The sequence below is a fragment of the Maylandia zebra genome, linkage group LG10 (genome assembly GCF_041146795.1).
Source record: "Maylandia zebra isolate NMK-2024a linkage group LG10, Mzebra_GT3a, whole genome shotgun sequence".
NCBI classification, from domain to species: Eukaryota; Metazoa; Chordata; class Actinopteri; order Cichliformes; family Cichlidae; genus Maylandia; species Maylandia zebra.
In genome coordinates, this window is record NC_135176.1 from 30,269,786 (window position 1) to 30,283,537 (window position 13,752).

Here is a 13,752-nt window from a genome sequence, read left to right on the forward strand (position 1 = left end):
GCTAAATGAAACTTAAAGAAGCAGAGAGAGAGAGAGACAGAGAGCGGGGGGGGGAAGAGACAAATGAAGGGAGTGTTGATGGCATTAACAAAAGGGACAGGGACAGTGACAGAGGTATGAGGACGGGGATAAAAATCATACTCCATTACCCTCAAACACACACGCACGCACACCTCCGAGATGGATTTTGCCAGCCCACCATGCCTCGTTCTCCACTGCTGCAATGTCAGAGTGAAAATGAAAATCTTTGCGACTCAAATTGGATTTGCACTGATGAAGGTCATTTCATTGGGTAAGAAGAGCAGACTAATTCACGAAATGAGGATTGATTCTGATTGTTCTGCAGCTCATTTCTTCTTTAGTTTCTTATCCTCCTGCATCACCGCCTGATCATGCCTACAGCATTTCCCCAGGATAGTCAAATATTCTCTGGCATCCAAACATAGACAAATGTCTAACTAATCCCTCAAAGCTCACAAATGGAGTGTTTGGCATCCCATGCAGTTATTTGGTTATTTATTTATTTATTTCAGCGTCCATTACTTAAAAGGTACAGAAAGGGGAAGAAAGTATGGCAAAAACCTATTAGGCTTCTTTGCAGAGAGGCAGTGTTGCCGGGGAATCAATTCAACAAAAGTGGCCTCAAGGCACTTTATATTGTAAGGTCAAAACATTCCAATAATATCCAATGACACTGTAAACACATTAATCTGTGACTGATCTTTGTTTAAAAGAAACTTTATAGACAACACTCAAATGGTTAACTACATGTGCAGCCAATCATTTAAACAAGAGACTCACAAATTATCAAAAAATAACAACACACACACAAAAATGTCTCAGCTCATTCTGTCCAACCAACAGCTTGAAACGTCAACATAAACAATTTAAAAAAACTCCATATGAGGGACAACTGTAGTCACAATGATGTCACTCATTGGGTTGTGATGTTCACTTTCAGCATCGTGGTCATCACCAATATGTTTTTTGTTTGTTTTTTTTAGGATCCTGCTTTTAAGGGAGAGGGTCGAGTGTAGAGCAGGGCGATATGACCAAAAATATTTATCACGATATACATTTGAAAATTTGCGATAACGATATAACTGACGATATAATTCACACTAGACAAAATACTTTACAACTCCTCAACTTTATTGGTGCAAAAAACAAAAACAAAACAAAAAACATCAATGTATTTTCACTTAAACAAGCAGCTGTTTTTTTTTTTATGTGCATTAAAGTTATATAAAAATGTAACAGTGCAAATGCAAATTCCTCGCTGACAGTTTAACCAAAAGGCGTTTCCAGTGGAAACTGGCCGACATATCCTCAGCATAACCATGTGTAATATGCACAAAACTTAAAAAGAGGTTATACACACACAATACGGTAACATTATGTTGAAGCACAGTACGTATCACTCCGCGAGGCGCCTGCCTATGACAGCCGTAATGCTCCGACAATTACGCCGCGGTGTGGCTTCGTAGCTCAGCAAAGTCGTACTGAAACATTTGACAGATTTTTGAGCGCCGTGTACATAAAATCGTTTCGAGGTCAGTAAACACAACCAGAAGTCATACATAAGGCACACGGGATTATAAGGGGCACTGTCGATTTTCAGAAAAATTAAAGGATTGATTTTAAGTGCGCCGTATTTTCCAAAAAAAATACGGTAACAACAACGGCCCGCTAGCATGCTCTACCAAAAATAGTGCTTTGTTGTGTATCTGACGGACGAAAGCTAAACCAGTTCCACACCACTGAAGTTGGAGCATTTTTACAAACCAATTCTGGTTCATCCGTTTCATTCAACGATCCACTTTCGCCCTTCTCATTCTCCATCGCCGCCATGCTTTTTCCGCCATGTGCGTATGAAAACAAAGGCACTGCGCCTGCGCGTTTTACCCATATTCTATCGCGATATTTCATTTTCTTATCTTTGCCCAACATTATACCGGTATTACCGTGAACAGTATGATATGGCCCAGCCCTAGTCGAGTGCCAGTTATCATCTAAGCTAGCAATGTCAATTAGTGCAAAGAGCACCCAGGCACCACATGGGTCCAACACAGACACCAATACCTGCTAATTACTGCAGGTACAAATAATTGGGTAGAATTTCACTCACCAAACCTGAAGCATAGACATTTTCAGTGGGTTTTTAGTACAATTAACCACACAGTGGGCCACATGATTTGCCAGACAACTGCATTACAAATGCTCCAAATAGCACAAACGCAGTTGGAAGGTCCACTTCCAACTGTGTTTGTTGGAAGTGGACCTAATGACTTGAATAAGCTGAGCTGCAGCCCAGCGAAGGCACCCGTCTCTCAATATCTCTATATGGCTGAGTTAGAAAAATAAATAAATGAATCACTTCCCATTTCATTTTTATAAAGTTTCGTCTTATTAGCTAGAGTTTGACTTAGTTTGAGGCCATTTGACAAACTGCATTTTTTGGAATTGTCATGCTGTATAAAACATGAGGTGACTGTGAAATGACCTAAATATCCACCGATCTCTAAATTGTTTTAACTCTAGAACTCACAGATCTACATAGATCTGTTTTTAAGCTATTGCTGCATAAAAGCTAATACAATAGCAGCTAAAAGTAAAGGTTAAGTAATTTCTTGAAGAGCTCTGCCCTAACTGAAGTAGCAAAATAATATAAAAATAGCTGAATGTCGCTCTTTTCCCACTCATAAACCCTACCTGACAAGAAAAACCAAGTAAGTCATAGTTCAGTGCTGCAACATAATCAGTCTTTTATAATGACATAGCTTTTGATATAGATATTGTACTGGCATTAAAAATCAGAGACAACATTTAAGACAGCGAGCTGGCAGCTTCACTTCACCGCCACACTCGTTCATTGAAATCCGAGAAAGCTTCCATTTCTCTGTACACTCTGGAATGTAAGACTGGGATTTTGGCATTTATCCACTTTGGAAATGGAATTCATTTTCATGTTTTGCAGCTTAATGGGGCAGTAGTCGAGTGCTTTAGTATCCATCCTATGCAACACTCAGGTGTAAACGCGTGTATGAGCATAGCAGTGCCGACAAAGACCTTCAGTGAATAAACACGGTGTGGTGTAAATCATTCAGAGGTGCACAGCTCAGACAAACCCAGTTGAAAAGCTTTAAGTCCCACTGGGGTCACCCATGGAACAGATGCATGCATTTAGTCATGGCACAATCAGATAATGGGTATAAAAAAAAAAAATCCCTAACCAAGTATCAGAGTCACTCACTCAAAGGGTTCACTGGGGTCGTCCTTCTGCAGCTCTGTGGGGATCGGGATCCGCTTGTAATACATTTCCCAGTCAAACGCCCCTCGCATGGCGTCGCCCGCCTGTGTTTCATAGCCAAAGTTGTCGTGGTCGATGACATCAATCATCGGGCATACGATAGTCTTCCTGTTCTGGGCGATTCGGTCTGAGAGGGACAGAAGGAGGCACACACGATGGCGAGCAGGTTATGACAACAGATGGTGCAGAAAAGTCGTTTCCAAGCTTTGTGGCTTTAGACCTTTTACAGCCAAGCAAAGCCTACTCACCCTCCTGTCCACAGACTGCAGGTTATGAGGGGTCGGTGGGCTGTTTAAACAACTGGTGAAAGTGTGTGTGTGTGTGTGTGTGTGTGTGTGTGTGTGTGTGTGTGTGTGTGTGTGTGTGTACAAAATGAAAATTTGCTCCTGTGTTACAAACTGAAATGTATCAATCCTGACCATTTTTACCATGATTTATCTTTTACCATTGGTAAAAAACATGTTTTTAGGAACAAATAAAATGATTGATAATTTTTTACAAAATATTAATTTCTTTTTCTACCATTTACTTTTACAGGAAAAAAGGTTAAAAGGTTTCAGTATAAATCAGTAACCATCGCCTCATATCTCTCAGCTCCATCTAGCTTAGATTTATTGCTTTGTGACTGGCTGAAATCTAATGGATGAATTATAACGCTCACTTATTTTACATGTGTCATTGTGTTGTCATTAGTTGTGTGCGCATAATCGAAGCAGCGTACAGATGTAAAAATGTCGTAAACCTGCGGTTTTTCTAGTCGTCAGTAAGGGAGCCACTCCTCTGACTACAGCAGGTTAGATCCCACAGGAGTCAGAAAATGACCCTACTTCTCATTTGAATGATATCAAACACTTTTCTGATAAGCACATTTACCATTTTAGCTCACACACCTCGGGTAGTTGTAACAAACAGACCTGCCCTTCAGACAGCAATACACAGAGTAGAGGCACCTTAGATCAAATGCTGCTGGTCACATGATCACATTACATGGAAACCATATGCAGTCCAAGCCCATAGAATGAGTATTCTTTACTCATTCTAACTCATATCCTGGATTTCAAAATGTGATATGTATGCTTAAATGTCTGTGTGGGCTGGCATAAACATCGAGTGCTACAAGAAAGCATGATCAGGAAAGTTCAGCTGCTAATCACCAAGCGTATGAATCACACTGTGGCTTGCTTGAGTTATGCTGGCACTGAGCATGTACATCTCCCAAGGAGAGAACACTTTACTCTAACAATAAGAACACTTCTGGATTTACACTTTGGCTCCTAAAGGTCTCAATCAATAAATTGATGTTATTTTAGTTTTTTTTATGATCCCTTGTATTTTTATGTCTGGCTGGTTCAGCTTCTGGCTGTCTGTATACAATGATACAACCTTCATTTTTTATTTCATTTTTCATTTATTTTTTAGTGCTTTTACCCCCCAAGTGTTACATTTTTCTTTCTTGGATGAATTTATTTATTTACTTATTCAGAGATTCAATAATATTTCAGACAGTTAACAGTGTGTAATGCACCACCCACACATGACTTTGAGATGTTATTTATCTAGCAACTATGTAATATATGGGCTCTGAATGGACATCTTCACGTGATGAGCTCACATGACCAACAACATTCATTATCTGATGAAGAGCAGATGTGCTTGAAACATTAAAACAAACATGATGGTTGTTGTAATGAGGCAATGAAGAGTGAGAGCTGTTGTCTAATTTTTTGGCCCAGCAAATTTCCCACTTTTTGGTATATTTTATTCTATTTTTTAAAATCGTATTTAATAGATTTTTGGACACTTTTACACTTGTACAGCTGCTGTTATTGTGTATATACCGTATTTCCCGGACTACAAAGCGCACCTAAATATTAGCTGCACAAGCTAAAATCAGGGGAAAATCCTGTTTTGTACATACATTAGCCGCACCTGACTAAAAGCCGCAGGTGTTTCAATGTTGACTTATCATATGTAAGAGAATATGCACAAAGCGAATTGTCAGGAAAGAGATGGCTGTTTGGAGACATCACTTTTATTAATATTTTGAAAAACAAGTTATGGGTACATATTTTCACATGTAGTACATAACAGTAGCCTACAGCACACCAGAAAAATAGATTCGGACTACCTTTTAGGCTCAGGTGCAGTGACACGGCTTTAACAAGAAGAAAAGTCAGTCATTCACCATCTTTCTCTTCTTCCTGCACACTAAAAACACCAAAGTCCTCTTCTCCAATGTCGGATACAAACAGGCTCAGGATGGCTTCATCATCCACTCTCCACTTCTCTCCTTCGTTGTCACTTTCAAAACCAAAGAAATCCTCATTGTCAGTGTCAGAGTCGAACACCCTCAGAAGGGCCGTGGCGGTGTCCTCCTCTCCATCATGCAGCAGTCCAGCCCTTCAAAATCCGTTGGTGATCGTGGATGTTTTCACACTTTTCCACGCTGTCAGAATCCACCGGTGGAGTTGGGCATAACTTGCTTTTTGGGCATAACTTGCAAGTTTATCGCCGCTCATCATCCACGCCTCCCGCTGAATGCGTAGCGCTACTTTGAAGTTTGTTTTTCGCGCTACTTCGTACGGCACTACGTTGCCTGGCGGACGGACATGTGACTAACATACCACTCTTGAACCCCGATCCTTCCGCCAGGCAACGTAGTGCCGTACAACAGCGGAACACACAAAACAAATCGTCTTACGATATGACAACAATCATGGACAATCCATAAAAAAGCCGCACCTGACTAAAAGCCGCAGGGTTCAAAGCTTGTGCAAAAAGTAGCGGCTTATAGCCCGACAATTACGGTGTGTGTGTATGTATATATATATATATATATATATATATATATATATATATATATATATATATATATATATATATATATATATATATATATATATATATATATATATATTTTTTTTTATATTTATTTATTTATATTTCTTCATACATTCTTATATAGTTCTATGCTGTGTATTGTGTATTTTGTTGTACAGTTATTTTATTTTCAACTTTAATTTATATATTTTATCTTATTCTTTCCCAGTTAAATTTACCCTTCATTCTAAATTGTGTTGTACAGTTATTTCATTTTTAACCTTAATTTATATTTTATTCCTTCCTAGTTAAATTTACCCTTTTTAATTTTTCATATTTATTTCCTCTTATTCATAGCCTTTTCTTTTTTTTAGGTCACGGGCAGTTGTCTAAGCATTTCACTGCATATCGTACTGTGTATGACTGTGTACGTGACAAATAAAATTTGAATTTGAATTTTTATTTTTCCCCAAAATGAGTTTAACGTCACACGTAAAGAGCAGCCATCACTAAGGTTATGACCTAGGCACACAGTGCAGGCCGGTTGAGGATCGGGCTCATGTTAAGGGTCATGGCTCAATAATGAAGTCCTCACCCAGCAGTGGAGGCAGCCAGTTCACATTGGCTTCACAGTGCGAGTCTAGGAAGGTGAGGACTTCTCCTTTAGCAGCAGCTGCTCCAAGCAGGCGAGTCCGGATCAGACCCTCCCTCTTCTTGGTCCTCAGGATGCGAACCTTTGGCAGCCGTACCATGTACTCCTCTAGTGCCACCTTAAGGTGTTCTGAAGAGACAACATGAGAGAGAGCATAATTTAAAGAGTGGAAAAAAAAAATGCCATAATGGTATAGAGAGGATCAATATCATACCTTGTTAATGCGTGCAGGTAAATACGGATCTACTGGCATGAACTGCTTCAGAAAACTGTCCACAAATAGGAAACCCTCACAACAAAAATGCTCTTCAAAAAACATGAAAAGAAAACTAACCCATTAGCTGTCACCATCAAACACGACATCTGCTGCTGCCACATGCTCCACACTGAAATGTCCCCCTTAAGGCCTCTACATCATAACGTACTTTCACCCATACAGAGAAAAACTTTATATTACTTACTTTTCTACACTCACTGACTTTTTTTTCCTTTTTTTTTATATCTGCAGTCATTAGACAGAATGTTACCCTCAAGAGGAAGAAACCAACTGCGAGGAATGAAAAAGGAATTAAATCAGCCCCTCTAATGTGCGGTCATAAAGGCTTTTGGCAAGAAATAAAAAAAATTAAAAAAACAAAAACAAAAAACACAAAACAAAAAGAAACAGTGCTGCTGCCAAAATTGTGATGATGTTCATTCTACCCAAAACTCATAATGTCCCATTATGGACCCTTTTCCCAACAACAATCCCTTCACTGAGTAAATTACACGATCAAAGAGTTTTATTAAAGTTCATGTCTGAGCCACTGGTCCTATGCATGGCAGCTGTGCCATTTTCCCGTGTTTCTCTAGCAGCAGTGACAGTAAATCTCAACCCAGAGTGAGGTGTCAGTCAAATGGTCAGTTCCATCGCCTAAAATGGCAAATACACTGGAACAGGGTGGATGGTGTGTGTGTGTGTGTGTGTGTGTGTGTGTGTGTGTGTGTGTGTGTGTGTGTGTGTGTGTGTGTGTGTGTGTCGGGGGGGGGGGGGGGGGGGGGGGGGGATCTATATATATGGCGACATATATATAAAGGCAGGGCAACTTGAAAGCGTCAATCAATCAGAGACTGGGCTTATACATGCACATTTTCTCCAATCTTTCATCACAGCTCGTCTTTGACAGAAATCAATCCTGCTCTAAATGGAGCCTTTAAGTCTTTCTGCTCAAACGCCCAGTCAGCTGTGACAGGTCAATAAATATAAAAATAAGTCACACTTAAAGCCATGTTTCAATGGCCATCTGTCTAGTGTTAATGTTTCTAAAGCTGTCAACCATTGCAGAGAAAAACCCAGAAAGTCCAGTGTTGTAGTAGAAAACTGAATGTACTCCACCTCAATCCATCCATCCATCGCTTTTCACTTTCTGTTTAAATATTCAGTAACCACCAAAAAAATCATTTGCACTTAACACCACCTCAAAAGGGGAACATCTTGATAAGACGCTATATGTTACAAACCAACTGGACGTGAATGGTCGCAGTTATAATGTTATCCACTGTGAGCAAAGACAAAACAGATGCACTGGAAAAGCAAACCACACAAATTGTGCTTCCTAAATAGTCTCCAACAGACAGACATGACTCAGCACTGTCTTTTAATCCATCTGTCTACTGTTAGACAAATGATTTAATTGCCTCCAAATCTGACGTCTACAGTGACTCTGCAGAGGATCATGTTCCAGCTCACCAAACAGTCAAACTACAGCGCCAGAAAACAAAAACGCAACAAATGTCACATCAAGTCTCTTTGAGCACATGGTTTGAGGTCAAAAATCATTTGCAGAGGCTTGGGTTTTTTGAAGAAGAAGAAGACGTCATGATCAAAGTGTGCCTTCACCATTCTAAGGTACTGACCAACTCAATTAAAAATGTATTTATTTAGTGCTAACTCACAATATATTAGGACACATTACATTATAAAGTTAAGACCTTGCAAACCCAACAAACTCTGCTTTCATTGAACAATATCCATGCTGCAATCTCTGGGGCTAAAAAAAAGAAGCCTGCACAGAAGTATCAAACACAGCAAAGATGGGTTGTGTTTCCATTCTGTTAAGTTAGAGTCTACCATTTTATTAGCACTAATAGTTTCTCAACACCAATTAACAGAGTAAAACATGTGTTTCTGTGAATTGTTCATACAAGTTTCATGTGCAAATACCTATCCAAGCTCATCATTTTGGTACTTCACCCTCTTGTCCAAACATGGTAGCTTCCAGCTCCCCAAAAAGCTAACACAGAACTAACTAACATAGAAGGGACACCATTGAGGCTTCAAGCAAAATTTTTGCAGGCACATCACAAGCCCATCACTATATCGCCTCTATTTAAAGAAGTCTAAATCATTCATAGTAATACACAAATGAGGTCCAGTGTGACTCAGACAAATAAATGTGCCTCATTGTACCATTTTTTCTTCTCTTTTGCACCTCTTCTCTGCATCAACATCAAAAATGTGAACAAGAACATTTCTCAGGACTACAAAAAGAGAACATTATATACATAATAAAGGAAGATACGCTTTACATTAAAATATTACCTCTGTCAGTGTTCCTCCTTACAAATGGCCCACTGTCACAAAGAAGCTCCCTCTAACACGTCCACTAATTGGATTTTGAATATCAGAAGGGTAGAAGGAGGAAAGGCGGCAGTCCTTTTACACCTTCAAACTGTAATCTGCAGCTGCTCAAATGACTGACAGTGTCTTTATCTCTGCACTCAGTTGTTTCTTTCCAGCTGTAATTCTTTCACTTTTTGTTCTACCTTTGTTGCTTCACTTCCCAACCTTCATCCCTCATTCCGCTCGTCTCTGTTCTGATGCTGCTTGGCAGCCATTGCCTCTTGGAGAGGTACTCCTAATCCCAACAGACATCAGAGGCACTGAAAATGGGAGAACTGGCCAAAACCAACAAACCAGACGCCAGCTGGTCCTCCGATTTGTCTCCATCCTCACACTTTCCCTTCCTTTTTTTTTTTTTAACTTTCATTAACTTTTTAATGAAACTGAGGCTAAGAAGATGACAGCTCATCACTTGAAGCCTAACACCAAAATTCACCATCATTTCCCAGCTAGTCCAAAAAGACAGGACCTGGTCCAAACACTCCCCAATCAGACATTATTAAAGCAAAGCAAAGCGAATTAGACAACAGCAGTAATCAAGACCAGAGTGAGAGGTGCTGTCTATCAAACTGTCACAGAGGTCTCCGCTACGTAATCCTGAAGGCCTCAATTGAGATGCAGCCCGCCTCAAGTGGTCTGGCTCTAATTAGCCCTATCCAATTTGAAATATTGAAAAAAATACTTTAAAGCCAGGAAATAATTTATTTAGCAAAGTGATAATGAAATCCAACTTTCTGTCTCTCCCTGACGTGCCCCACTTCTCAATCCAATTAAAACTGGCATAAGTTCTGATAGTTGGAAAAGTTCTGAAAGCACTTGCCTAACATTGGGTTGTTTCCTTATACGCCACCAAAATGCCTCTGACCTGTCTGGGGCATTACAACAGGACCTTTGGGGATATCCTGTGGTGTTTGTAACCAAAATGCTGGCAGTAGCTCCTGTGGGACATGTGGGCTGTGGGCTGCAGCCTCTATGGAGGAGGCTAGGTCCACTGAATGCTGCCAATTCTAGATTGGATTGGGATCTGGGGAGGCGGGAGGCTGGAGGTTGGGTCAGTGCCTTGGGCTCATTGTCATGTTTCTTCAGCTGTTCCCGGGCAGTTTGTTTTGTGGCAGAACATAATGTCCTGCTGGGGGAAGCCAATGACACTGAGGAGTGTACAATAGCCTTTAGCTAGGTTGTACATGCCTAGGTAACCTCAAAATGCATGACATATCACAGCCCAAAGACTCACAGGAGGCTATTGCATGATCAATGTTATTCACTTCACCTGTCAGAGGTTTTAATGTTGTGGCTGACAAATATGTATGTAGTGAGATAAAATATAAGCACTGTTGTTCTCCCTCCTGATGACTTATGTGCCTTTAACATAATCTTGTGACACAGATATACATACATCTCCATGGATGTATCACCAGTTACTGGTGGTTGGACGGATTATGGTTGGTTGGAAATTTTTTTGAGGGGGGGGGGGGGGGGAAAAAAAAAAAAAAAAAAAAAAAAAAAATCACCCAACCTTAATACAAAATGTTTCTGTGTGTGTGTTTCAGGTCTCATTATATAATAAAAAAAAATCAATATAATGTAACAGATTTCAGAATACTTGCCAATTCTGTACTTGTAAAATCTTTCAAATAATTCCTACAGCCAAGTAGAGTAATTGGAGATTAGTAAGTTTATAGGTGATATACTTTATATTAAAATGAGTCATTGCAGCAATAATATAAGCTACACAGTTTTGACATTGGAATAATGGCTGAGGGGCTCCATAGGGTCAATGCCACCATTAGAGAAAAGAAGGCCTTCACCTTCATTACATGGCAATAAATCAGCCCATTAGCTATTAAGCATTAGGAGATTGATTCAGGCTAAACTTTTGCCCTGCATGGGGCGATTCTTACATAGCCTCCCTAATGACAAGCAGGGAGATTAAACAATGAACATTTGCATTTCATGTAAAGCGCATTCAGACTAGGAAAGGAAAGCGGGAAAGGTTATGGTGTCTAATTATGAATGGTTAATTTGACCTGAATAAATTGGAATACGGCTCCTCTGGTTTACTGAAAACTGCCAGGGCTATAAATCACTCTAATGAGAGCAGGCTGACATCGGCAAACACATTAGTCATTATTAGAATGTGAAATCCAGGACATGAAGAGGGCTCGGACATCGTCGATGCCGGGGTCAGTTCTGTAGACCCCATTTACCGAACTAACAAACAATCGCTGCCTTCAATCTCTTTCTGTTCCAGGAATGCATCTTCCTCTTAGTCATTTATTAGAATTAAACCACAAACAATAAAACTAAGAGGGAAAAAAAAAAGAAGAGGTCAGGGTGAAACGTGGGCACCAGAGCAAGTATTTAACTGGTACAGTGGTTCCCAAGATCTTTCAGCCCCAGAACCACCAGATCACAGAAAAGATTAATATGAATTTGACCAAGATACTGTACATGCAATAAATACCAGTTTTAGTAGCACCTCAAAAGTAATCATGAAGACCACCTTCCAAACACATTATAGCAAAGAAACTATGCTAAACAAGAAAAAAAACTCACTTTAAAAAAAAAAAAAAAAAAAAAAAAAAAAAAAAAATCACAATATCAACTATAAAAATATTTAATCACATCAACTTAACTTTATCCACAACTTCAACGCGCCTCATTTTGCTTAACAAAAATGTTTTGCGAATTTGCAAAGATTGGAACAAACTACCTTTCAACATTTAAAAAGTGTACAGGGTCTTATGGTGCAATATCTTTTGTTTAATATAAAGATGAAAAATCCCCTGTATTATAACCATGAGAAACCTGGGGTTGGGGGAAATCACAAAAGTTTTGTCATGAAAATTATGCATGAGGGTAAATATTCCGCCTTCAATGGCATATTTACCCATTTTAATGGATAAAAATCCTTAAACATTTGCTGATGTGGATATGACGTGGCAAATGTGTTAATTTAAATTCAGTTTAAACCGTATGTCGACGTTTACAACTCATCATTTACTGATGCATTGCTTTCAGGTTACCGTTTAACAGGTATGGTTTCTGTCTTAACCGGTGTTTAATTGTTGCCTTAGTATTTCATCTTCTTTAAATAGCTACTATCCCACTTGCTAGTTTTTCATTATGTCAAGCTAAAACGTTTGAGAGTTAATCTAGGTTGTTAGCTAGCTATTTCAACTGTTAGCCTAAAATGTCAATATTTAAAAAAAAAAAAAAAAAAAAAAAAAGTAACCCAAGTGCAGCTAGCCATCAACTGCTGGCCATACTTTAAAATATAACTTTACAACTAGTTTCATAACAATTTAAGCTATCCATTTTATTTATTGATTTTGCTAAAACATATTTATCCACCTTGGTAGGTAAAAAGAAAAAAAAAAAAAAAGAAAAGAACAAACTGCTAACCATAATTAACTATTAACTAAGATGATTATGATGATGGTAGCCATTTCAACTTTGGACATTATACTAGCTAGGAATGTCCTATGTTAACCATATTTTTTTACTATAAATTTCAGTCTTCTTGTTTTATAATTTTAGCTATTTTACCCATTGATGGACTAAATTAGCTACCAATTTGGTTGATTGTTGATCCTCTAGCTAACAATTAACATTGCTATTTTACCAAAATTCTAATTTGTTTTTAAACATATGACAAATTTTTTTCTTGTCTGTTACATATATGAATTCATTCATTTTGACTCTTATTTGGAAACTTTTTCTACATTACTTGTAGCTATTCGGCAACCTGTTTAAAAAAAAAGTTTTAAGAGACCCCCTTAGAGTAAGAAGAAAAAACAAAGACTAAAAAGCTGAAGCATCTGTAATCCTGATCAATAATCCAGATTTGTTGAATATTTTGAGGGGTTCAGAAACGCCAGCTGTATAAAATAACCAACACATCCATAACACAGTTCATCATTCCTTCCTGTATATGTTGTGTTGGTAGAAGCTGGGGGGATTTTCAATTCAATTAACCTCAAATTAGAGTGAATCCAATGTGTCATCCAAATCTCATCTTTCCAACATGCTGGATTACTTCCCAGAAGTCTTGGCACAGCACCAAAGAACCAAGCTGCTAATTTATTCCTCCAAAATATTCGGCTGCTTCTGTGAACTCTATCACACATCCTCTCTTTGAGCCAAAGCTGAAAACATCTGAAGCAGCTTTTTTTTTTTTTTTGGCAACAGTCATAAAAAAACAGAAGGATGCTGACGGAAAGTCCGTGATGACATAAGCCAGTCTGAGGGATTTTTTTCCCCTTCTTTTTCAAGAACACTCCCCCTCATCTTCCCCAGTCACACAAA

The 13,752-nt window shown here is 38.8% G+C and overlaps 1 protein-coding gene across 1 annotated transcript in view; it reads right to left on the minus strand.

Moving 5' to 3' along the window:
• Window positions 1-13,752, minus strand: part of LOC101481280 (polypeptide N-acetylgalactosaminyltransferase 10) — a 133,997-nt gene that overhangs the window by 42,899 nt on the left and 77,346 nt on the right. The window contains exons 5-6 of the mRNA XM_076889426.1: window positions 6,726-6,911; window positions 3,254-3,437 (exon numbers count right to left, since the gene is read on the minus strand). Of these exons, the coding sequence (XP_076745541.1) occupies window positions 3,254-3,437; window positions 6,726-6,911 (370 nt within the window). The remainder of the gene's footprint in view (window positions 1-3,253; window positions 3,438-6,725; window positions 6,912-13,752) is intronic.